The sequence below is a fragment of the Rhizoctonia solani genome, chromosome 11 (assembly GCF_016906535.1).
Source record: "Rhizoctonia solani chromosome 11, complete sequence".
In the NCBI taxonomy this organism is placed as follows: Eukaryota; Fungi; Basidiomycota; class Agaricomycetes; order Cantharellales; family Ceratobasidiaceae; genus Rhizoctonia; species Rhizoctonia solani.
In genome coordinates, this window is record NC_057380.1 from 1,277,402 (window position 1) to 1,301,748 (window position 24,347).

At 45.1% G+C, this 24,347-nt stretch overlaps 10 protein-coding genes across 10 annotated transcripts; 9 read left to right on the plus strand and 1 right to left on the minus strand.

The window, feature by feature from the left end:
- Positions 1-2,046: 2,046 nt before the first annotated feature.
- On the plus strand, positions 2,047-3,096 carry RhiXN_10427 (Retrotransposon-derived protein PEG10; the record flags this gene model as incomplete). Its single annotated transcript, XM_043330243.1, has 2 exons — positions 2,047-2,664; positions 2,716-3,096. The coding sequence occupies 2 exons, from the start codon at positions 2,047-2,049 to the stop codon at positions 3,094-3,096; spliced, it is 999 nt and encodes a 332-aa protein (XP_043184340.1).
- A 623-nt stretch (positions 3,097-3,719) lies between these two features.
- Positions 3,720-5,341, plus strand: RhiXN_10428 (Retrotransposable element Tf2 protein; the record flags this gene model as incomplete). Its single annotated transcript, XM_043330244.1, has 3 exons — positions 3,720-3,919; positions 3,988-4,279; positions 4,355-5,341. 3 exons carry the CDS (start codon positions 3,720-3,722, stop codon positions 5,339-5,341), a joined length of 1,479 nt encoding a protein of 492 aa, XP_043184341.1.
- Positions 5,342-5,454: 113 nt separating this feature from the next.
- On the plus strand, positions 5,455-6,240 carry RhiXN_10429 (Retrotransposable element Tf2 protein; the record flags this gene model as incomplete). The annotated part of the gene is made up of 1 exon (XM_043330245.1): positions 5,455-6,240. One exon carries the CDS (start codon positions 5,455-5,457, stop codon positions 6,238-6,240), a length of 786 nt encoding a protein of 261 aa, XP_043184342.1.
- An 867-nt stretch (positions 6,241-7,107) lies between these two features.
- Positions 7,108-8,694, plus strand: RhiXN_10430 (Retrotransposon-derived protein PEG10; the record flags this gene model as incomplete). The annotated part of the gene is made up of 2 exons (XM_043330246.1): positions 7,108-8,017; positions 8,087-8,694. The coding sequence occupies 2 exons, from the start codon at positions 7,108-7,110 to the stop codon at positions 8,692-8,694; spliced, it is 1,518 nt and encodes a 505-aa protein (XP_043184343.1).
- A 41-nt stretch (positions 8,695-8,735) lies between these two features.
- On the plus strand, positions 8,736-10,346 carry RhiXN_10431 (Retrotransposable element Tf2 protein; the record flags this gene model as incomplete). Its single annotated transcript, XM_043330247.1, has 1 exon — positions 8,736-10,346. One exon carries the CDS (start codon positions 8,736-8,738, stop codon positions 10,344-10,346), a length of 1,611 nt encoding a protein of 536 aa, XP_043184344.1.
- Positions 10,347-11,113: 767 nt separating this feature from the next.
- On the plus strand, positions 11,114-12,682 carry RhiXN_10432 (Retrotransposable element Tf2 protein; the record flags this gene model as incomplete). The annotated part of the gene is made up of 1 exon (XM_043330248.1): positions 11,114-12,682. The coding sequence occupies one exon, from the start codon at positions 11,114-11,116 to the stop codon at positions 12,680-12,682; it is 1,569 nt and encodes a 522-aa protein (XP_043184345.1).
- A 109-nt stretch (positions 12,683-12,791) lies between these two features.
- RhiXN_10433 (uncharacterized protein) lies at positions 12,792-13,495 on the plus strand (the record flags this gene model as incomplete). Its single annotated transcript, XM_043330249.1, has 2 exons — positions 12,792-13,035; positions 13,086-13,495. The coding sequence occupies 2 exons, from the start codon at positions 12,792-12,794 to the stop codon at positions 13,493-13,495; spliced, it is 654 nt and encodes a 217-aa protein (XP_043184346.1).
- Positions 13,496-13,982: 487 nt separating this feature from the next.
- On the minus strand, positions 13,983-16,137 carry RhiXN_10434 (Retrotransposon-derived protein PEG10; the record flags this gene model as incomplete). The annotated part of the gene is made up of 4 exons (XM_043330250.1): positions 13,983-14,419; positions 14,466-14,472; positions 14,530-15,131; positions 15,201-16,137. 4 exons carry the CDS (start codon positions 16,135-16,137, stop codon positions 13,983-13,985), a joined length of 1,983 nt encoding a protein of 660 aa, XP_043184347.1.
- A 5,101-nt stretch (positions 16,138-21,238) lies between these two features.
- On the plus strand, positions 21,239-22,454 carry RhiXN_10435 (Retrotransposon-derived protein PEG10; the record flags this gene model as incomplete). The annotated part of the gene is made up of 5 exons (XM_043330251.1): positions 21,239-21,457; positions 21,511-21,633; positions 21,694-21,796; positions 22,044-22,165; positions 22,221-22,454. The coding sequence occupies 5 exons, from the start codon at positions 21,239-21,241 to the stop codon at positions 22,452-22,454; spliced, it is 801 nt and encodes a 266-aa protein (XP_043184348.1).
- A 125-nt stretch (positions 22,455-22,579) lies between these two features.
- RhiXN_10436 (uncharacterized protein) lies at positions 22,580-23,353 on the plus strand (the record flags this gene model as incomplete). Its single annotated transcript, XM_043330252.1, has 3 exons — positions 22,580-22,802; positions 22,873-23,208; positions 23,286-23,353. 3 exons carry the CDS (start codon positions 22,580-22,582, stop codon positions 23,351-23,353), a joined length of 627 nt encoding a protein of 208 aa, XP_043184349.1.
- Between the last annotated feature and the right edge of the window lie 994 nt (positions 23,354-24,347).

The following is a 24,347-nucleotide window of genomic DNA, read 5'->3' on the forward strand; positions in this document are numbered from 1 at the left end:
TTGCATATATGCTGTTTTCTCACTCATTTAAATATATATAAATTCAGCTGAGTAGATAAACAGTAATAAGTAATATTTCTCCTGTTTGTGGTATTTATTAGTTAAGATTCTATCTTGTGGCTACACACAGAAATATTCAGGGTCCCCCCTGTTGCATAGGCAAGTGCTCCAGCGCTTAATCAGCGCTTAAGCGCCAATGCACTAAATGCGCCTTTTCTCCATCACCCGGGCATCCCACACTGCTGAATTGCTTGCGCTTGGGTGCGCCTGTTTGTGCGCTCCAGAACGCTGGGTCAAACTCCCAAAACGGACAACATTTGGCGGAGTTATGCCCTATTTACTGTAAGTACCCAGTACAGTGGTATCCTACCTTTGGGACTGTTTACTCCAAGGATGAAACACTTATCCTTGGGACATCCAAGGACCCACACAGGTAAATACTGCCTTGGGGCAATTATTAGGATCTGTTGCTTGTTTACTATGTACCAAAGTATTGGCTCTCCTAAGTGTTTCAGTTGCCACATGTATCCCCTGTACCCCCTCTTGGTATCAATCATGTATATATTTGTTTGTGCACCTTCTTGGGGTATAAAAGGACCCTGTGAAGACGCTTCTAATGCATCCATTTATCCACTCTTATATATTGACATATACACACAAGCCTTTAACAGCTTATCTGTGCATTGACTTTAGTGATTGACTCACTGTAAACAGCATAGGAGGTTATTTGGTGCACTAAGACCATAGGCCAGTCCCAACAGACACGGGGTAACCTATTAGTGTACTTATTGCAACCCTGTGCCCCTTGACTGTCACAGTTGTTGAGTTCAACATTGAGGATAGTGCAACAATACTGTAAGGATTGTTGTGATTGAGTGATAGTGTTTCAATCAACCATACTCCTATATTGTAGATAGCTTTATCTACAATATCTCATAAATCCTAGATATATTTTAGGTACACTCCATAAGTCTTAAGTCTTACTTAAGCATATATAAGTCCTATACTTAGGCAGATCCTATAAATCCTGTACATTAGTCAGGTAACCCCTTTACCTAAGATACTATCCCAGAGACCTTAAGTATACATACCCTTAGTCACTGTTACACCCTCTTGAAACATACCACCAGAATCTCCCAAATTTTCTCTATTTTTTAGTATTTTTTACGAACTTATATCTTTACCTTTTTGATCACGTGATCCTGGTGCTTATAAATGCCAAGATGCCATGCCAAGATGCTGTGCCAAGGGCGCTTAGGAGAAATCCACACTTCTGCGCAGCCTGCAGCATGCTTTTTATTTCATACAGACTCTTCTTTTCTCATGCACATTGACCATGTACATATGTTCCTTTTGTCTCTATATATACAGCAGGAAAATCACTTGGAACCCCCAAGTTGATTTTACCTTGTCTCTTATCCATTAGAGGAGGTACCCAGCCAGCTAAGTAGCTGGCCCCCAGTAGCAGAAGACACTTACCCCTTATTTAACTCACCACACCTCCAGGCCAAAGGCCCCATTGCCAACAGTAGATAGTTAGTAGTTGCCTTAAGCAATTTAGCATAGCAGTAGTATAGCCCAGATAAGTTAGATTACATAAGCTTTGTCTGTAGTAGTACGGCCTCAAGTGCCCACCACTAGCAAGTACCCAACCTTACAGTTGGTGTACAACATTGTAAAATTGACTTTTGTAGGCTTGATTCAACAAGGAGAAGGCTCCCTGTACTAGCACAAGGGAAACACACATGATTGGGGCCACTTTGGGGACAGAATAATCCACAGTCCACCACCCCCATGTAGTACCAAATTGCTACAAGGCAGACAAGTCCTGATCCCCTGCATACCACAAGTTTTGCTGGAACTCAGCAGATAGCAATCCCAGACAGCTGAACCACCCACTTGCTAATAACCTGCTCATATCACAATTGACCAGATCTGCTGATTTGTTGTAGGGGTAGTCCAATGCTAGGTGTACAATGCAGGGACTTAGCGTACACACTCTGCAGAAAAACTGCTCATAAGTCCTGTCACAGGCACACTTCCCCCATGCCATCTCCAATATTCCCTCCACACACTCTGGTGTCCCTCACCCCTACTCACATCCCTCAAGCCACTCCTCCTATTGCTCAGTTCCAACCCATTCCCAACCACCCTCTTGCAGTGCATCTCCCTCTCCATGAGACTTGCCCAGAATGGAACCAGAGCCAACACCTGTTGCTCTCCTCAAGGCTATCCAAGCCTTATCCACCCAAGTTGGGGCCCTGCAGGACCAAGTCAAGTCCCAGGGCAAAGTCATCACCCAGCTCATTGCCCTATGCAGGGAGACCAACAACTTTGTCTTGGATAAGGATCAAGGAAAGCCTAGCACAACAGCTGGGCCTTCAACCCCCCCCAGGACAGCAAGGAGGTCAAACCAAAACTCCAGGAATGGTTAGGCCTGGGCACAAAGCCCCTTTCAAACCCCTCAGAAGACCAGGGTTTGTCTACAACTCCAAGGAAGAGGAACCCTGGCCAGAAGAACCCTGCAGGCAAATCAAAAAAGAGCCTTGCAGCATGCCTAGGGATTTGAGGGCCCTTACCCCCTTTGACTCAAGCTCCAATACAAAACATCCCAAAATGGAGCTACCTGACCCCTTTAAGGGCAACACCAGGGCGCATAAGGCTGTTCAATGGCTTGATTGTATGTTGCTATGGGGGGCCTTACACTGCAACTAGTTTGACAAGGATGAGCAGATGGTTGTATGGATCCTCTATCACATGGAGGACAAGGCAGCTGATTGGGCTCTCCCGCTCATAGGCAACATTATCAAGGGAGAAGGGAATGCCCCTACCACTATTCCAGGGCTGACAGTCCACTTCAAGGAGGCATTTGCCAATCCCAATGCCAAACAAGCTGCAGCATGCAAAATAGCTGCCCTCACCCAGACTGCCTCAATGGCGGAGTATGTCACCAAATTCTGCAACCTAATTGCAGAACTAGATTGGAATGAGGAGGCATACATAGCCCAGTTCACACGCAGCCTCCACTGGAAGGTGAAGGAGCTTCTGTCCACAAAGGACAACATCCCAGACAACCTTGAAGCTGTCATGCCCTAGAGGTGTGACCACCTTAGAATCCACTAAGTCAAAGGAATAGTGAATATATGCGCTATTTTCATGAAGATTTATGGATATATGCATCTTTATGCTATTTAGGTGCTGAGCACTTATTATGTAATCTAATCACATGACTAAAGGTCATGTGATCACGTCTTTCTTATCTCTGGTCATGTGACCTTATCTTTGTTGTTATGTTTGTACATGTAATTACTCTTCCCCTTCTCTGTTGAATATATAAGGAGGGTTCTGAGAGCCTTAAGCCTCAGAACTCAACCTCTTATCCCCTTCCTACATCTACCTACCCTAAGACATACACTTTAGAGTATTGCCTGAGAGCATGCCAGTCCCTGTCAAAGGTTCTTAGCCCTGCTGTCTTTACAGCATAGTGCACTTTACTATATCAGGTCTTGTCCTACCCCTTTCCTGGCATTGCCCCCAAGCATTGTTAGGCCCTACTAGCTGATAAGTCCTATATTAGGCAATAGCTTGTTAGGATTACCCTTTGGTAGTTGTTGGCTCTGACAGAAGCCATTTTTGCGGCTTCCATTAAAATTGACAACACCCACTGCAAAAACAAGGAAAATTGTCCCAAAAAGCAGCCTGCTAAGTCCCCAGCCACCATGGCCACCTCCACTTCCACCACCACTAGCAGGGTTTGCCTATCCAAGGACCCAAATTACATCACCCTGGAGGAACAAGACCATTGCTGTGCTGCTGGCCTCTGCATCAAATGCAGTCAGAAGGGGCATGGCATCAAACAATGCCCTAATGGATGGAAGGCTACAATCAAGGAGACAGCCAAGGTGGCCAAGGATGCTGAGTCAGGAAAAGATTGAAGTCAAGGACTGCTGCCAAGCCCCTGACTCAAAAAATGGACAATTTAGATAGTATTGAATTTGTATCTCTTGCCTTAGACTTGAATAAAAAACTGTTACTCTTTATCAATCTTTATGTCCAGAATTTCCTGGCAGAACCCTTGAAAACCCTCATAGATTCAGGGGCCACTTTGAATTTCATCTCTCCATCAATTGTAGAAAAATACAAAATCCCAAAAACCCAACTTGAAAATCCACAAGTTGTGAGAATGCTAGATGGTACTATATCCCAGACTGGTTGCATTTGGCATCAGGTTCAACTTGCAGTCTCAGCCAATGGCCATTCACACTCTATCCCCTTTCTAGTTTGTCCTATTGGCAACACACTGGCAATCCTAGGCATGACTTGGCTCACAGCAGAAGCTCCCCTCATTGACTAGCAACAGGGATTAGTCACATTCCCTGAACAAGTTCAGATTGCCTCTGAGGAAGAAGCAGACTTGGACCCACTGGCTGACCTACCTGCTCAGTACCACAAATTTGCCAAGGTCTTTGGTGAAGAGGAATTTAAGGTCCTCCCCCCACATAGGGAGTACAACATTGCAATTGACCTTATTCCCAACACCAAACTCTCACCTGGACCTATCTATGGCATGACTGATGCAGAATCTAAGGCACTCAAGCAACACATTGATGAGGAACTAGCCATGGGCAAAATCCGCCCCAGTACCTCATCTGCAGGCACTCCTGTGATGTTTGTCAAGAAAGCTGATGGATCCCTTAGGTTGGTTGTTGATTACCAGAAATTGAATGACATCACACACAAAAGCATTTACCCCTTGCCACAACAAGATGACCTCATGGCTAAACTATGTCATGCCAAGATGTTTACCAAATTAGACCTAAGGTGGGGATACAACAATGTGCGCATCAAGGAAGGTGATGAGAAGACTGCCTTCAGAACCAAATATGGGCTCTTTGAGTACTTGGTAATGCCCTTTGGTCTGACTAATGCACCTGCAGCCTTTCAACATTGTATGAACAATCTGTTCCAGGACCTAATTGACGTGATGGTGGTAATCTACTTGGACAACATCTTGATTTTTTTGGAGAAACCAGAGGAGCACCCTACCCACATAAGGGAAGTCCTTTCCAGGCTAATGAAGAATCAGCTATTTTGCAAACTCTCCAAGTGCCATTTCCATGTTACAATGGTTGACTACCTTGGTATTGTCATCTCCCCAGCCAGCTTCTCCATGGATCAAAAGAAGATCAAAGCAGTTACATCAAGGCCACAGCTGAAGACAGTCAAACAGGTCCAGGCTTTCCTAGGATTTGTGAATTACCTCTGCCAGTTCATTCCTAATTTCAGTTCAGTGGCTCAACCCTTGCATAACCTCACCAAAAAGGATTCCCCTTGGTTATAGGGACCTAAAGAGGAGGAAGCATTCCAAAGTCCCTTGTCACAAGATCACCAGTCTTGATCCACTCAAACCTGGAACTACCTTACTACCTAGAAACAGACGTGTCAGGAGTAGCCATGGGAACAATCCTTAGTCAACAAGGGGAGGATAACTGTCTGCACCCAATTGCGTACATATCCAAGTTGTTTTCAGGAGCTGAGGCAAGTTACAATACCTACAACAAGGAGTTGCTGGCCATCATCAAAGCCCTGGAGGAATGGCACATCTTCTTGGAAGCCATGCATAAGCCAATTCAAGTTTTCACCAACCACAGGAATTTGGAATACTGGATGCAGGCACAGACATTTAATTGGAGGCATGCCTGTTGGCGCGTATTCTTGAGTGATTTCAATTTTGAAATACACTACTGCCCAGGGAAACAGTTGGGAAAATCAGATGCCCTGTCCAGAAGGTCAGATTACACAGACACACCCCAGGAACCAGAAATCATGCTCCCCTCAGAAGTATTTGCCAACATGTTGGAAGAAGAGCTTGAAATCGTCACAGAAATTTGCTCCAAATTAAGGGAGGACCCTTCCCTCAATGCCATCATCAGTTTCCTAACAGAAGATGCAGACAATGCCCCTCCCTCAATTTGGAAAGCTCACAGGAATTACAATTGGGAGGAAGACCTTCTATGGTACCGTGGAAAATTGGTAGTCCCTGACTCAGAACCCCTCAAAGAACAACTACTGAAGGAATTCCACAACTCACCTCTGGTGGGACATCCAGGTCAACAGAGAACCCTCAAACTCCTGAGCTGGAATTACTGGTGGCCAGGAATGAAGTCCTCAGCCAAAGAAGTTGGTGTTGCCCCACCTGCCAGGCCAATCAATGTGCTCATGCTCCCACCATTGCTTTGAAACCCCTGGAAGTTCCCCTGTTCCCCTTCCATACCATCTCATACAACTTCATCACTGGTTTCCCTAAGTCACAAGGGTACAACGCCGTACTGGTGGTTATAGATTTGTTCTCTAAGCTTGGGCATTTTATCCCAACAACTAAGAAGGTATCTGCAAAAGGGCTAGCAGAACTGTCATGAGCCTCACCTGACATAATTATGTGCTGTCACCTCCCTCCCCCCAGGGTATTCATCTGGGGGACTCATCTGTATCCATCTCATCTGTTTGCATAGTTCCTATCTTCCCTGTTTATGTTCTTCCCTCTTCCTTGTTCCCTTCTTGCACTTAGCCTGGACTTACTCCGCTCTAAGTGCTTCTATCTTGCTTATCTTGCTGCACACCGGCCCGGTTCAATGTGTAGAGCTTCTGAGCCATATGCTCCATCATGCTTCCAAGTTGTGCGGCCCAGACACTGTCCCTCCTCCTTGTATTTACCCCCTTTCACTTTTGTTATAAAAGAAGACTGTGAATTGGCTTGGAAACCCCAAGAACAATTCACCTTGTCAATTTCCCACTCCCTCATCTGTGTGAATTGTCCCAATATCTCATAGCAGTCATTCCACTCTTGGTTGTGACATTGTGAATTGTTCTTTCCTGGCTGTAGCCAATTTATCAACCTGGACATCACTCAGGTCCTCATCCCCACCTTTACTTCTTACAGTTCTCTTTTCCCTTGCCATGGGGCGCACTGGGTTATTGCACACCACCAACTAGGCTATCCTCACATTGATTCAGAAAGACCTGAACTCTTTTACCTCAATACATCCCTCAGATTGCATGTAGTTTGCATCAGACGCTATGGCAGATGCCAGATAACGCAAATCATCAATGGCCTCACTTGCATTGAGGCAGGCATCCCCTCTTATCACTCCAGCCACACTAGAAGGACCTTGCAACGCACCTATAAGTTGCACAAGGGTCAAACTCCGTCCAGAAATCCTCTGGCAGCAAGAGGATGCTACAAAACTCAATCACCTGCACAGATATCTCATAGGCGACAATGCCAGCAGCAGATCTCAACCCCCAGCGCTCCACAGACTACTGGAGAAGAACACAGGGCACCTTATCAGCCATCTAGATGCTTGGAAACAAACCATGTTGCAGGACGTTACACAAGCAGTAGAGAGCGCAATTCAGCGCCTTCTGACTGCCCCCAGCAGCACAGATCCACACACACCTCCCAGAAGAGTCTTCACAGTCATAGACAACACCCCCAAGGCCCCTTCTGGCTCAGGCAGCTCAGGCAACAAGGACTTCTTAGTCCCTATCAAGGATGAGCCTGACCCAAAAGGAGAAAGGGTCAAACTGGAGTCACCAGAACCACCTAAAACAACCCCACACACCTCCTGGGCAATCCCACACACCCAGAAACACCTTGACCTCAACCCAGAGCAGCCCTTCACCAGACCAACGCCTGTAGATCTCCCAAGCACATCTCAAGCAGCAACAATTAATCCCCTAAGCAAAGGATATCTATCAGCGCAACCAGGAGAAACAGATGAAGAAAAGGAGGCAAGAACGCTACACAACATTGCTACCATCATGGGCAGAGCCTTATCTGTCCCACTGCAGAGCACCTTCAGGGGACTGTCCCAAACTCCTGGTCCAGTCCAAGCGAAATCCAAAATCCCTGCTCCTGAGAAGTATGATGGCAAGAAGGGCCCTGCAGCCAAATCATTTATCCTGGATTGCAAAACCTACTTCCTTAGCAATGCTTCCTCATTCCCTTCTGATCACAGTTGAATCTCCTTTGTCCTCATGAACTTAAAGGATGGGCAACCCAAGAAGTGGGGACAGATCTACTTAGAGAAGCTGCTGAATGGGGATGACAAGCCAACCTTGGAATCCTGGAATACCTTTGAAGCAGCATTCTTGCGCAACTGGAGCAATCCAGCAGCAGCACAAATTGTAGAACAACGCCTGCGCAAGCTCAAGCAGCTGAAATCAGCAAGCAAATATGCCACAGAGTTTAGAATCATAGCCAGCAAACTAGAATGGTCAGACCCTGCCCTCATTGCCTCCTTCCGCCAGGGGCTCAAGGCAGAAGTCAGAGGCAAGCTAATTGAGTACACCCTGCACAAGAACATCACTGCACTGGACGAGTATATCTCCACTGCCTGTCTAATTGATGACACGCTGTTTGAAGCACGCAAGGAGCTAAGAAAAGATAGCAACAGCAGCACCAGCTCACCACAACGCCCTGCTCAAGGGCGCTCAAGCAATTTTGTTTCCAAGAAGGTTCAGGAAGCAAGAAGAAACGCTGGAGAATGTTCCAAGTGTGGGGAGAAGTCTCACAAATGGGAGGACTGCAAGAATGGATGGCACCTCAAAACAATAGAATGCTCTAAGCCTGAATCAGGGAAGGCTGCAGAAGTAGAAGAGCTGGAATCACTTCCCCAAGTGGGAAAAGTCTGAGGAAGTCTTGCCCTGTGTCTAGGCTTCCTGAATCTCCCTCAATGTCTATAGAACCCTTGTTTTGTGCAGCCCTGCAAACCAATAGATCACCACTGCTCACTATAGACATAGAGGGAATCACAGACACTCAAACTGCTCTAATTGATTCTGGTCCCCCTGCTAACTTCATTGATCCCCAATTTGCCCGTTCTCACAACATTCCACTCATTGAATTGGATTCCCCATGCTCTGTCATTGGCATTAATGGCAAACAAGTCCGCAACCCTATCTGTTTCAAGGCTTGGTTAGTCTTTAGCTCTCAAAACAGGCGATTTTCCGCCATCTTCTATGCTCTTCCCCTTGGAAACAGAAACCTTATCCTTGGAACCCCATGGCTCAGATTGGCTAATCCAGACATTGATTGGACCACTATGAAAGTTTCACTCCGCTTAGCTACAGAAGCACGAGCTGGCAGCATCAATCCTGAGCCCCAGAACCTCCCTGTTGAATTCCAGGAGTTCCAGAAAGTGTTCAGTGAAGAGTTCTTTACCACACTGCCAGAACATTGCCCCTATGACATTGCTATTGACCTGGAAGAAGACAAACAGCCTCCCTATGGCCCTATCTATTCTATGACCCCTGCAGAGAGAGAAGCACTCAAGGAACACATTGATTCAGAACTTGCAGCTGGGAAGATTGTGCCAACCACCTCACCAGCAGGAGCTCCAGTGATGTTTGTAAAAAGGGCTGATGGCAGGCTTTGCTTAGTGGTGGACTATTGCCGGCTAAATGCCATCACAATCAAGGACAGATATGCACTACCCAGACAGGACAAGCTAATTGAGAAATTGCGCCATGCTAAGATCTTCACAAAGCTAGATTTGAGGAATGGATATCACAACATCAGAATCAAGGAAGGAGATGAATGGAAGGCTGCATTTTGCACTGCCCTTGGTCACTTTGCTCCCACAGTCATGCAATTTGGCCTTAGCAACGCCCCAGCTGTGTTCATGCGCTTCATGAACAACATATTCCATGATTTACTTGACATCTCTGTGGTTGTGTATTTGGATGATATCTTGATCTTCTCAAACTCAAGAGAAGAGCATGTGGAACATGTCAAGGAAGTCTTATCTTGCTTGCTGAAGCATAATTTATTCTGCAACCCTGCCAAATGCTACTTCTTTGTCACAGAAGTCACCTACATTGGTCTTGTGATTACTCCTAAGGGCATCTCCATGGAGAAGGACAAGGTGCAAGCAATCATGGATTGGCCTGAACCCCAAAATGTGAAACAGGTGCAATCATTCCTAGGTTTTGCAAACTTCTACCGTTGCTTTGTTCCCAACTTCTCTTGCTTAGCACACCCTCTGAATATCCTTACTCAGAAGGAGCAACCATGGATCTGGCTAGTAGAACAGAAGGCTGCATTTGACGCAATCAAGGCTGAGATTTGCAAGGAGCCTGTTCTAGCTCACCCTGATGAATCTAAACCTTACACCTTGGAAACAGACGCTTCTGGAGCAGCCATGGGTGCTGTACTATCTCAGAGAAAGGAAGATGGTCATCTATATCCTGTTGCATTCATGTCAGCCAGTTTTTCACCTGCTGAGCTGAACTATGTGTTGTACACCACTGTAATGTGGGTACTCCCTAGTGGGGCGGGCGCTTAAGGCTGTACTACTACAGACAAAGCTAATCCACTGACTACCTAAGGCTATACTACTGCCACTGTAAGGCGGACTTCTGCTGGGTTCTGATAGCAGAGGGGGCTTAGCCTGGGAGGTGTGGTTAGCGCAAGTGAAGGGGGGTTAACTTCTGAACTACTGGGGGCTGGCTGCTTAGCTGGCTGGGGATCCTCCTCAATGGTATGAGACAAGGTAAAATCAACTTGGTGTCTCCAAGCAATTTTCCTGCTGTATATATAGACAAGGGGCGCTATCTACATGGTCTGTGTGTGTGAGAAAGAGAAGTACATAATGTAAATAAGAAGAGAGCTGCGGGCTGCGTAGAAGCGTGGATTTCTCCTAAGCGCCCTTGGCACGGCATCTTGGCGTGGCATCTTGGCATAATAAACGCCGAGCTCACGTGACTAGAAAACATGAGATAATCGGATCGGAAAAAATAGTAAAAATATCAGAAAAATCGTGCAAATCTAATGGTATATGTTAGAGGGTTGTGACACTATGACACACATGATAAGGAGCTACTTGCCATTAATCGTGCATTTGAGCACTGGAGAATCTTCCTGGAAGGAACTGAGCAGCCAATCACTGTGTTAACTGATCACAAGAATCTGGAGTACTGGAAATCAGCTAGAACCTTCAACAGGTGTCATGCGCGCTGGCATCTCATGCTGGCGTCTTACAACTTTGTCATTGCTTATTGACCTGGGAAGCAGTCACAGAAACCTGACGCCCTGTCAAGACGACCAGATCACATGGACTTAGAACCATCTCCACAAGTTATGATTCCAGAATCTCACTTTGAGGCATTTTCAGCACACATAGATCTGTCCTTGTTGGATCAAATCAAGGAAGCTACCCAGGAAGACCCTAGTCTTGACACAATCTTGCTAGCTGTATCAGATCCTAAATCCGTGCCCCACAGCGTTGCACAGAAGTTCAAGGACTATACAATTCAGAAGGGTCTACTTCTGTATCAAGGAAGAGTAGTTGTGCCAGATGAACCTGAGACCAAACAGCAACTCTTATCTCACTTCCATGATTCTCCTGCTTCTGGTCACCAAGGAAGAGCACAAACTCTAGAGTTAATCAGTTGTCACTACTACTGGCCAGCAATGAAGTTCCAAGTCAACCGCTATGTGGAGTCTTGTGAAATCTGCCAAGGAAGCAAGGGTCATGCACACAACTATGCTCTCGACCCGCTTTCTGTCCCTGCAGGTCCCTGGGAAGACATCTCATATGATTTCATTGTCAAGTTTCCCAAGTGTAAGGGTTATGACAGCATCCTGGTGGTTGTAGACCGCTTCTCAAAGATGATGCACCTGATTCCCTGCAAAGAAACTGCTACTGCTGAGGATGTTGCTCAGATGTTCCTGGAGCATGTCTGGAAGCTACATGGCACTTCCAAGCACACTGTGTCTGACAGAGGGACTACATTCAACTCCAAATTCCTCAAGGCACTGTACAAATCTCTGCAAATCACTCCTAGTTTCTCTACTGCTTACCACCCACAATCTGATGGGCAAACTGAGATCAAGAACCAATGGCTAGAGGCTTACCTACGTCCCTTCATTAATCATAGACAGTCTGATTGGGTTGATTGGCTCCCACTGGCTGAATTTGCTCACAACAATGCCAGAAGCAAAGCAACGGGCAAATCGCCCTTTGAGATTGTGTATGGACGTTCTCCTGTCATTTCACCACTCCTGGAACCCACTGGATCACCTATTGCTGATGACAGAGCCAAGCAACTGGCTGAGACAATTCAGGAAGTACAGGCATCAATCAAATGGGCTCAGGAGCGCTACAAACAGACAGACACAGGGAAACTACCTCCTGAGTTTCAACCAGGAGACAAAGTTTGGCTTCTGGCTTCCAATATCACGTTGCAGCGCCCCAATGAAAAGCTAGACCACAAACAATATGGCCCTTTCCCTGTTATAGAAAGAGTGGGCTCTCACGCCTATCGCCTGGCTCTCCCTGAGACCATGAGAATTCATGATGCGTTCCATGTCAGCTTGTTGTCTGCTTTCAAACAAGACACAGAGTTTGATTGCACATTCACTCTTCCGCCGCCTGTGATCACAGCAGAAGGAGAAGAAGAGTACGAAGTAGACAAATTTGTAGATTGGGCAGCAGAAGACGGAATCTGGAAGTACAGGGTGAGATGGAAAGGATATGCGCCCCATGAGGACACATGGGAACCAGCCAAGGATCTACAGCATTGCAAGGACAAATTGCGCAACTTCTTTGCTAATTATCCAGATGCCCTGGCCGCCAACAACCCCATCCCTGTAAATGCGCACAAAGTTAAAAGAGGCTAGATGGTCAAACAACTCAGCAAGTCAAAAACTGCCCGCTTTGTCACTTTACAAGCTCTCACTGCCAAAACTCGCCCTGCTAAGCTCTTCTTGCGCTCCCCACTATCCCAGCATGCCCATCTTCAGCTCCATTGACGCCTTGGCTTACAACCCTTGCCTCAACATCAATTGCTACATCATGAACGGCCCAGAGGAGATGAGAGCACACCTAGACAGCTCTGCCAACATAATTCACGCTCTGATGAGTGCCAGCAGTTGCAACAAGGTCAGGTTCTTCAAGCGCAGCGTGTACAAGCACCTCAAGTGGGGATTCCTCTATTGGCTTGACCCAGGGGATAAGAAGGACCAGATACACTGTATGGAAAGCAAGTATACCGCTGGTGGCACTTCATTGCCTCCCATCCAGGTGCTTTCAGGGATCTGGCACAATGGCATTGTCATGGGTTTGCTACCCCACCCCCTACAGTCTCCACACCTCCATCTGCAAGAGAGCTGACCCAGGCAATGCAGAACCTCATTCTGCTTTACCCAGCAGACCCACCAGCCTACACAAGCAGGCCAGCAACGCCAGTGACCCCTTCAGCACGCCCAGACACTCCCAGGCCATCAGAGGCGCATGTACCAGCACCCTTGCCCTTCCCCCTGTTCTCCAGCATGCCAGACACCTGCTGGGCCCCAGGATACTTGTCCCCAGTGAGAGAAACACAATGGGAGCCTCAGAGCTACCTAGGATGGAGCAATGAGGAGATAAGAAGGAATGTGGAAACATTTGATGGCAATGAGAATGAGGAGCTGTTTAGTTTGAGGAGTTACTAGCTATTGATTGTTCTGAATGGATATAAGCAGCCCTTTGTCACTGCCTAAGGGCTTTTGAGGGGGGGGCAATGTCATGAGCCTCACCTCCTGACATGATTATGTGCTGCCTGTCACCTCCTCTCTCCCCCCAGTGTATTCGTCTGGGGGACTCATCTGTATCCATCTCATCTGTTTGCATAGTTCCTATCTTCCATGTTTATGTTCTTCCCTCTTCCTTGTTCCCTTCATGCACTTAGCCCGGACTTATTCCACTCTAAGTGCTTCTATCTCGCTTATCTTGCTGCGCACCGGCCCGGTTCAATGTGTAAAGCTTCTGAGCCATATGCTCCATCTTGCCTCCAAGTTGTACGGCCCGGACCCTGTCCCTTCTCCTTGTATTTACCCCCTTTCACTTTTGTTATAAAAGAAGATTGTGAATTGGCTTGGAAACCCCAAGAACAATTCACCTTGTTGATTTCCCACTCTCTCATCTGTGTGAATGGTCTCATTATCTCACAGCAGTCATTTCACTCTTGGTTGTGACAACTTTCTGGAACTCCTGGAATTCAACAGGAAGATTCTGAGGCTCAGGGTTGATGTTGCCAGCTTGTGCTGTAGCTAGGCGGAGTAAAACTTTCATGGTGGTCCAATCAATGTCTGGATTAGCCAATTCAAGCCAGGGGGTTCCATGGATAAGGTTTCTGTTTCCAAGCGGAAGAGCATAGAAGATGGCGGAAAATTGCCTGTTTTGAGAGCTAAAGACTAGCCAAGCCTTGAAGCGGATAGGGTTGCGGACTTGTTTGCCATCAATGCCAATGACAGAGCGTGGGGAATCCAATTCAGTGAGTGGAATGTTGTGAGAATGGGCAAATTGGGGATCAGTGAAGTTGGCAGAAGATCCAGAATCAATTAGAGCAGTTTGAGTGTCTGTGATTCCCTCTATGTCTATAGTGAGCAGTGGTGATTTATTGGTTTGCAGGGCTGCACAAACAAGGGTTCTATAGACATTGAGGGAGATTCAGGAAGCCTAGACACAGGGCAAGACTTCCTTAGACTTTTCCCGCTTGGGGAAGTGATTCCAGCTCTTCTACTTCTGCAGCCTTTCCTGATTCAGGCTTAGAGCGTTCTATTGTTTTGAGGCGCCATCCATTCTTGCAGTCCTCCCATTTGTGAGACTTTTCCCCACACTTGGAACATTCTCCAGCGTTTCTTCTTGCTTCCTGAACCTTCTTGGAAACAAAATTGCTTGAGCGCCCTTGAGCCGGGCGTTGTGGTGAGCTGGTGCTGCTGTTGCTATCTTTTCTTAGCTCCTTGCGTGCTTCAAACAGCGTGTCATCAATTAGACAGGCAGTGGAGATAAACCCATCCAGTGCAGTGATGTTCTTGTGCAGGGTGTACTCAATCAGCTTGCTTCTGACTTCTGCCTTGAGTCCCTGGCGGAAGGAGGCAATGAGGGCAGGGTCTGACCATTCTAGTTTGCTGGCTATGATTCTAAACTCTGTGGCATGGTTGCTTGCCCATTTCAGCTGCTTGAGATTATGCAGGTGTTGTTCTGCAATTTGTGCTGCTGCTGGATTGCTCCAGTTGCGCAAGAATGCTGCTTCAAAGGTATTCCAGGATTCCAAGGTTGGCTTGTCATCCCCATTCAGCAGCTTCTCTAAGTAGATCTGTCCCCACTTCTTGGGTTGCCCATCCTTTAAGTTCATGAGGACAAAGGAGATTCAACTGTGATCAGAAGGGAATGAGGAAGCATTGCTAAGGAAGTAGGTTTTGCAATCCAGGATAAATGATTTGGCTGCAGGGCCCTTCTTGCCATCATACTTCTCAGGAGCAGGGATTTTGGATTTCGCTTGGGCTGGGCCAGGAGTTTGGGACAGTCCCCTGAAGGTGCTCTGAAGTGGGACAGATAAGGCTCTGACCATGATGGTAGCAATGTTGTGTAGCATTCTTGCCTCCTTTTCTTCATCTGTTTGTCCTGGTTGAGCTGATAGATATTCTTTGCTTAGGGGACTACTTGTTGCTGCTTGAGGTGTGCTTGGGAGATCTGCAGCTGTTGGTCTGGTGAAGGGCTGCTCTGGGTTGGGGTCAAGGTGTTCCTGGGTGTGTGGGATTGTCTGGGAGGTGTTTAGGGTTGTTTTAGGCTCTTGTGACTCCAATTTGACCCCTTTTCCCTTTGGGTCAGATTCATCCTTGATAGGGACTAAGAAGTCCTTGTTGCCTGAGCTGCCTGAGCCAGAAGGGGCCTTGGGGGTGTTGTCTATGACTGTGAAGACTCTTCTGGGAGGTGTGTGTGGATCTGTGCTGCTGGGGGCAGTCAGAAGGCGCTGAATTGCGCTCTCTACTGCTTGTGTAACATCCTGCAACATGGTTTGTTTCCAAGCGCCTAGATGGCTGATAAGATGCTCTGTGTTCTTCTCCAGTAGTCTGTGGAGTGCTGGGGGTTGGGATCTGCTGCTGGCATTGTTGCTTATGAGATATCTGTGCAGGTGATCGAGTTTTGTAGCATCCTCTTGCTGCCAGAGTATTTCTGGACGGAGTTTGACCTGTGTGCGACTTATAGGTGCGTCGGAAGGTCCTTCAAGTGTGGCTGGGGTGATAATAGGGGATGCCTGCCTCAATGCAAGTGAGGCCATTGATGATTTGCGTGATCTGGCATCTGCCATAGCGTCTGATGCAAACTACATGCAATCTGAGGGGTGTATTGAGGTAAAAGAGCCCAGGTCTTTCTGAATCAATGTGAGGGTAGCCTAGTTGGCAGTGTAATAACTCAGTGCGCTCTGTGGCAAGGGAAAAGAGAACTGTAAGAAGTAAAGGTGGGGATGAGGACCTGAGTGATGTCCAGGTTGATAAATTGGCTACAGCCAGGAAAGAACAATTCACAATGTCACAACCAAGAGTGAAATGATTGTTGTGAGATAATGAGACGTTTCACACAGATGAGAGAGTGGGAAATTGACAAGGTGAATTGTTCTTGGGGTTTCCAAGACAATTCACAGTCTTCTTTTTGTAACAAAGTGCAAGGGGGTAAGTATAAGAAGAAGGGTTGGTGTCTGAGCTGCACAACTGGGAAGCAAAATAGAGCAAATGGCTCGGAAGCTCTACATAGTGAACCAGGCTGGTCTGCAGCAAGATAAGCAAGATAGAAGCACTTAGAACAGAAAAGTCTGGACTAAGTGCAAGAAGGGAACAAGGAAGTGGGAAGAACATAAACAGGGAAGATAGGAACTATGCAAACAGATGAGATGGATACAGATGAGTTCCCTAGATGAATGCTGGGGGGGGGGGGGGAAAGGAAGTGACAAGCAATACAAAGTCATATCAGGAGGTGAGGCTCATGACAAGATATTATCTATTAAAGCAAGGGAAGCCATGGGAAAGCTGACTAACCTCAGAGACATTTTTGACAGCTGACTAGGGTCCAGCACAGCTTAGGCGCCAGGTCTGTATGGCAGTCAGGGGATCCAACATGGACACAAAATGTTGTATGTAGCATGTATAGTGTACAAAGCAATCAAATAAAGAGCAAAAGTTATATTAAGAAAGCCTGTAAGGCATTATACATATATAATACTCAATAAATGATAGTGTTAAGCACAGTGTAAGACAAAGGCAGGGAAACAAGATGAAACAGCTCTATCTCAGCCAATAACTCACCAATTTGGACTTTCCTATGCTCATTTGGATCCAGGAGACCACGCAAAAAACCTTTATTAAGAGTCCTAAGCGTAACAACCACAGGAGAAAGCTACTACATGTCAGTTGCAAATTCAGGTATACTTGATTAGTCATTGCTGTACTGTGTTGTAATCAAACACTTCTGGGGTCTTTTTTGCCCAGGGCATGGTCCATAAAATACCCAGGTGTACCTTTGTGGAGAGAAAGAACAAAGCCAATTACAGCAGAAGCTGATCAAAATTGTAACTATTTTAAAACCCCAAATAAGATCAAGAAGGACAGTGGGTGACTACATCAGTGGGAAGGGTTTCCCCATGTAGAAAGGTGTCTCTACATAGAGCTATCATCTACAACTAGGTAAAACTAGGTATATGCAGGATCTCCCTATGTGAGCAAGATGATTTTTGAGTAAGGTTTTGTTTATTGAACTTTTTTATCCACCATATACAGAAAGCACCCAATTTCCAATTTGACCCACTTCCTAATCTTGCCAGCCAAATGTAATCCCTTGCTCACTCAACAGACTAAATAATATAAAATACCCTTAAGTGGGATGTGACCATGCTTCAGGGGGGGAAGGCACCTAAACCAGGGAATTAGGGGGGACTTAGAGGTTGCAGAAGTGACAAAGTCATGTGACCTACCATGTGACCCCTTCCACATAGCTCTACATAGAGTCTACATGAAATGCTTATATGCTCTATATAAGAGGGGTGTCTACAAGTGTTCCAGTACTACATAGCTGATATGTAATACCATGTAGGAAGTAATTTTTACTGATGTACATGTGGGGTCAAATCTATGATATAGAATGTTGTAGACATGGTCTGGGACAGTATGGGTGCTGGCACTTGCAGCTGTGCAAGTACAGGAGTAAGGTAAAACTGCTTAAGGCAGCAAGGGGCAACTATACAACAATGACCATATGCTGTAAGGTGTTGGCAAACTATCTACATACAATGAACACCCTACTTAAGGCAGTGTGGAAGCTATCTACTTAGTGGCCAAGTGACAAGGCCTAAAGCCTGGGCAAGTAAGGTGTCAACAAGAGGTAATCAACCTGGGGATTACCATGGTTGATTACTCTCCTTATATATTACAGAGGCTATACAATTACAAATCAAGAGTATGCAAAACCTAATCCAATAAAAAGAGTGCTCCATCAGCAGCCTTACTCATGTATACATGTCACCAGTGATGTCATAGGTGAAGGTGGCTTTTTAGGTTTAGTATGCAGAGGAGGAGATGTAGCTTGGTGGTTAGCATGTGGTATAAGTGCTGAGATCATGTGATTGAAAATGTTGTCTGTTCTACGTGGTTTGAAATTGAGAAGATTGGAATAAATTCTGGGTATATGCATGTGTCCACAACCACTATCCTAGACATTGTTTGGGACTGCACAGGGACTGGCACTTACAGCCTGTGTAACTACAATTAACAACCAAGATAATTATACTATGCCATTGAAGAGGCATCATGCTACTTAATGGGATTCCAGTGTATGCCTGTAGGCGTTGACAAGAGGTAATTCACCTGGGGACAAGCATGGTTGACCACCCTCCTTATATACTTGGAGTTACAAGCAGTCATTGGGAAAAACATTGCATAACTCAAGTGATTTTTTCAATTGACTTTTGTAACACTAGCTACATTTATAAGTCAGTGCTATTGACAATAGAAAATCAAATGCTGTATCAAACAAGAACCCTGCTTCATCAGCACCCCTACTTATGAGTTTGTGTCAGTCATGTGATTGAGGCAGAGATGGTGCTACTGCTTAGTAACATGGCAGAGGTGTTGGGTATATGGGTTAAGCACTAAGGCACTGTGTTCCTCCAAGGTCTAGATTATCTGCACCTTCTGGGTTCACACTCAGGTCACAAAATTGAAAATGTTTTTTGTTGGACTTTGCTTTAAAGGAAGAAATGTACTAAAATCACTTCTCCTGTTCTGTGTCTACAACAAGATCCCATGCTCTGCAAAAGCCAAGGGTGTAATAAAATAGGGGGGAAAGATCATGGTGTCATGGCATACAGTGATCCCTCATGAAACCATGACACTAGGGTCATTTGGTCTCATGACACCATGATCTTTCCCCTCTATTTCATTACACCTAATTATTGCTAATGACACTTTTAGTTTTTGTTGAATGTTTTTGTATGGCTGTAAATATGTACCTGCTACATGGGGGTATTGTGTATAAGACTGCTTTAGGGGATTCATTACCTTAACTGAGCATTCCTTCTTTGTTTTTGACCTTATGTTTTACTTTTTGTCTTACCCCCCTTTTTGCTTTTGTTTTCCCTTTATTCCTTTTTTAATTATCCCTGCATTTTGTCATGCCTATCTCACTTATCAAAACCAATTTAATTTTATACAATCTCAAGAGTCATAAATTAGTGTGCCTTGAAAGTTTATTGAATTGTTGTTGAATCCCAGAGGTACAACAGGTCAGTAAGGCTTGCTGTAGATAAAGCTATCTACAATATAGGGGGTATGATGGATAGAAACACTATCACTTAATCACAACAGTCCTTACAGTATTTGTTATGTATCACACAATATTTCATTCACAGCTCACCATCCACAATAATCTGTATATATCTGACTTTCTGATTTAATGGTCATTTGTCTCTTATTTTCCATTATTCCTGTCATTACTCTATGTAACGCTCATATTGACTGTATGTGTTACATATTGTTCAATAGAGCTCTTTTCGCTCGTTCTAACGCTGCCTGTCACGTGCTCATACGATAAGATCTCATGGAGATATTAGCTTCACAAGACTCTATCTATGTGGCTCAAGTACCTTACTAATCATTATATTTATATCTTTACATCTAGCTCATCACATGACTAGCTCTAACTTGGTAAATGAACCTTATTCCTAGCTTAGTTGAGTCATACCTCTCATGAGATTACTAAGATTCTTCTTATCTGGTAATTTCTAGTGGCACTGCAAATCCTGCTTATGAGTCATTCTGCTTGCCACCAGAATGACTCACACTAATGACTCACTCTAAGTGCTCATTGGCTGCCAAGCATTTCTTGATAGACTGAGTCATGTATTTAGATATTTCTATTTTTAACTAATTGCAGTTCAACCCAAGAGCAGTCACATTCCATCCTAGTCATATCTGTGCCTTCCCACTTTACTCCACCTCACTGTTACTGTTGACTGTCACTCTTGGGTTTGGGCTTGCCCCCCTCAACTGTGTGATATATTGTGCCTCAAGATTTCAAATAACTTAAACTTGTATAAGTGGATCTCCCAAGTACCCATAGTGTGGAAAGGTTGTAGACCTGATACAGAGTTCTTAGGTTAAGTGAACAGAAAGCAATCATCCTTAAAGAAGGATATATACTAAGTAACCAGTTAGTTCCTGCAACTAGGAGTGAAAATTACATAACTATCTCTGCCAAAGGGAACCTGAGCCAGTACTCTTGCTCTTACAGAATTACTTACTAAGACACTTTACACTGAGAAAGGATATATCTGTAGTTGATTGTATTCAAGATAGCTAGACCCAGAGAACCCTAAAGAAGCTACTTCTTTACTTAGCTTGGAAATTGGGAATCCTCCAACACAGACTCTGCTCAGCACCAGAGTCTCAACCTCTTTTCCCCCAATTTACAACAGTATTGTTGCACTATACTCAATGTTGAACTCAACAACTGTGACAGTCAAGGAGCACAGGGTTGCAGTAAGTACACCAATAGGTTACTGTTATGGATATGACATTTCTTCCATAATGTGTACTTATTTTGTTAATTACACAAGTAATACTACAGTAAATGAAATGAGATAAAGATGCAAACTAGGGTTTTCAAGGTCCCTCTATCCAATTGCAACCTTTGCAGAACCTATAACTCTCAGGAATACCCTCAATATGCTGTATCTTTTGCATATATGCTGTTTTCTCACTCATTTAAATATATATATTCAGCTGAGTAGATAAACAGTAATAAGTAATATTTCTCCTGCTTGTAGTATTCATTGTACAAGATTCTATCTTGTGGCTACCAGGACCCAGTCAAAACCCAGGGCAAGCACATCACACAGCTCCTTGCCTTATGCAAAGAAACCAATGACTTTGTGTCCAACAAGGATCAAGCAAAGCCTGGACCAACAGCTGGGCCTACCACCCCTCCAAATCAACAAGGGGTCCAAGCCAACACTCCAAGAATGGTTAGGCCTGGCCTTGCAGACCCCTTCCAGCCCATCAGAAGATCCAGAACCTACAACTCAGACACAGAGGATGAGCAGCCAAGAAGGATCAAGAAGGAGCCTTGCACAATGTCTAGGGGTTTAATGTCCCTTACCCCATTTGCCAAGGAGTCCAGTACAAAATGTCCCTAGATGGAACTCCCCAATCCTTACAAGGGGGACACAAGGGGATGGAAGGCCACACAATGGCTAGACAGGATGCTCCTCTGGGTGGCCCTACATTGCCACCAATTTGACAAGGAAGAGCAGATGGTAGTACGTATACTCTGCCATATGGATGACAAGGTGGCTGATTGGGCCCTCCTGCTTATCAAGAACATCATTAAGGGAAAAGGGTCTACCCTCAAGACCATCCAAGCCCTGGGAGCTCAATTTAAGGAAGCCTTTGCTAATCCAGATGCCAAGCAAGCTGCAGCATGTAAAATTGCCTCCCTCACCCAAATGGCCTCCACAGCAGAATACATCACAGTGTCATAAACAGAGGAAAATAGAACTAGCCGGAATTGAACCAGCTTGACCACTAAGCCATAGAGCCCTATTATTCCTCTGCTGACAACCCATGATTACACCTGCTACCCCCCAAATTTGGGCTTGGGCCAGCATGCAACCACTTGTACTGGTCATGTGACTGTGTCCAGGACACACAGAATTCTGCAACCTTGTAGCAGAATTAGATTGGAACAAGGAGGCATATATTGCCCAGTTCACACATGGCCTTCATCAGATAGTTAAGGAACTCCTATCCACAAAAGACAACATCCCCAAGGAACTGGAGACTGTTTTTGCTGTGGCAATCAAAATTGGTAACACATGCTGTGAAAACAAAGAACTGCCCAAAAAAGGCTGAAACCCTGGGCACTTCAACCACTTCCACATCCACTACTACCACTCATCAGGTCCACCTATTGGAGGACCCCAACTATGTCACCCTGGAGGAAAGGGATTGCCAATGGGCATCAGGCCTATGTGTCAAATGTGGTCAGAAGAGCCATGGGATCAAGCAATGCCCTTACAGATGGAAGGCCACCATCAAGGAGACCACCAAGGTGGCTGAGGACAAGTTGGGAAAAGAATAAGGTTGAGGATTACTGCCAAAACCTTGACCCCTGTTTTAGATGTGCATGACTCCATTTCTAGTTTTGAATTTGTATCTTTTGCTCAGGACTCAAATAAAAAACCACTGCTCTATTTAGAACTAATCATGCATAGCTACCCAGTGGAACCAATTAGGACCCTCATAGATTCTAGAGCTACTTTGAATTTCATATCTCCCTCCATTGTCAAAAAATTCAAAGTTCCAAAAACCCTACTCAAAAACCCACAAGTAACAAGAATGTTAGATGGTACTATCTCCCAGACTGGTTGCATTTGGCACCAGGTCCAACTTGCCATCTTGGCCAATGGCCAATCCCATTCCATTCCTAGTTTGTCCCATTGGGGACACCCCAGCCATATTAGGCAGGACCTGGCTCTCCCAAAAATCCCCCCTGATAGGTTGGCATCAAGGCACAATTGCTTTCCCAGAGCAAGTCCAGATTGAATCAGAAGAAGCTGATAAGAATCCTTTGGATGGTCTACCACCCCACTATCACAAATTCTCCAGGGTCTTTGGAGAAGAGGAATTCAAGGCTTTTCCCCCTCAAAGGGAATATGACATAGCCATTGACTTAATTCCCAATGCCAAGCTGTCACCAAGACCCATCTATGGAATGACTGATGCCAAATCAAAAACACTTAAACTTCATATAGATGAGGAACTAGCCATGGGCAAGATCAGGCCTAGCACCTCACCTACTGGAGGGCCAGTAATGTTTGTCAAAAAGGTAGATGGTTCCCTTTGGTTGGTTGTGGACTACAGAAAACTGAATGATGTCACCCTCATAAATGTTTACCCCCTACCATGGCAGAACAATCTCATGGCAAAACTACAACATGCCAGAATCTTTACCAAATTGGATCTCTGCTGGGGCTATAATAACATATGCATAAGAGAAGGGGATGAATGGAAAATGGCTTTTAGAACCAAATACAGCTTGTTCAAATACCTAGTGATGCCATTTGGATTAAACAATACCTGTTATGGATATGACATTTCTTCCATAATCTGTACTTATTTTATTAATTACACAAGCAATCCTACAGTAAATAAAATATGATAAAGATGCAAACTAAGGTTTTCAAGGTCCCTCTATTCAATTGCAACCTTCACAAAACCCATAAACCTCAGGAATACCCTAAATATGCAATGCCTTTTGCATATATGCTGTTTTCTCACTCATTTAAATATATATAAATTCAGCTGAGGAGATAAACAGTAATAAGTGATATTTCTCCTGTTTGTAGTATTTATTATACAAGATTCCATCTTGTGGCTACACACAGAAATATTCAGGGTCCCCCCTGTTGCATAGGCAAGTGCTCCAGCGCTTAATCAGCGCTTAAGCACCAATGCACTAAATGCGCCTTTTCTCCACCACCCAGGCATCTCACACTGCTAAGTCACTTGTGCTTAGGTGCGCCTGTTTGTGCGCTCCAGAATGCTGGGTCAAACACGCAAAATGGACAACATTTGGCAGAGTTATGCCCTATTTACTGTAAGTACCCAATACAGTGGTATTATACCTTTGGGACTGTTTACTCCAAGGATGAAACACTTAGCCTTGGGACATCTAAGGACCCACACAGGTAAACACTGCCTTGGGGCAAATATTATGATCTGTTATTTGTTTACTATGTACCAAAGTATTGGCTCCCTCAAGTGTTTCAGTTGCTGCATGTACCTCCTGTACCCCCTCTTGGTATCAATCATGTATATACTTGTTTGTGCACCTTCTCAGGGTATAAAAGGACCCTGTGAAGACGCTTCTAATGCATCCTACTTTTATCCTACTTTTACTCTCATATATTCACATATACACACAAGCCTTTAACAGCTTATCTGCACATTTACTTTAGTGATTGACTCACTG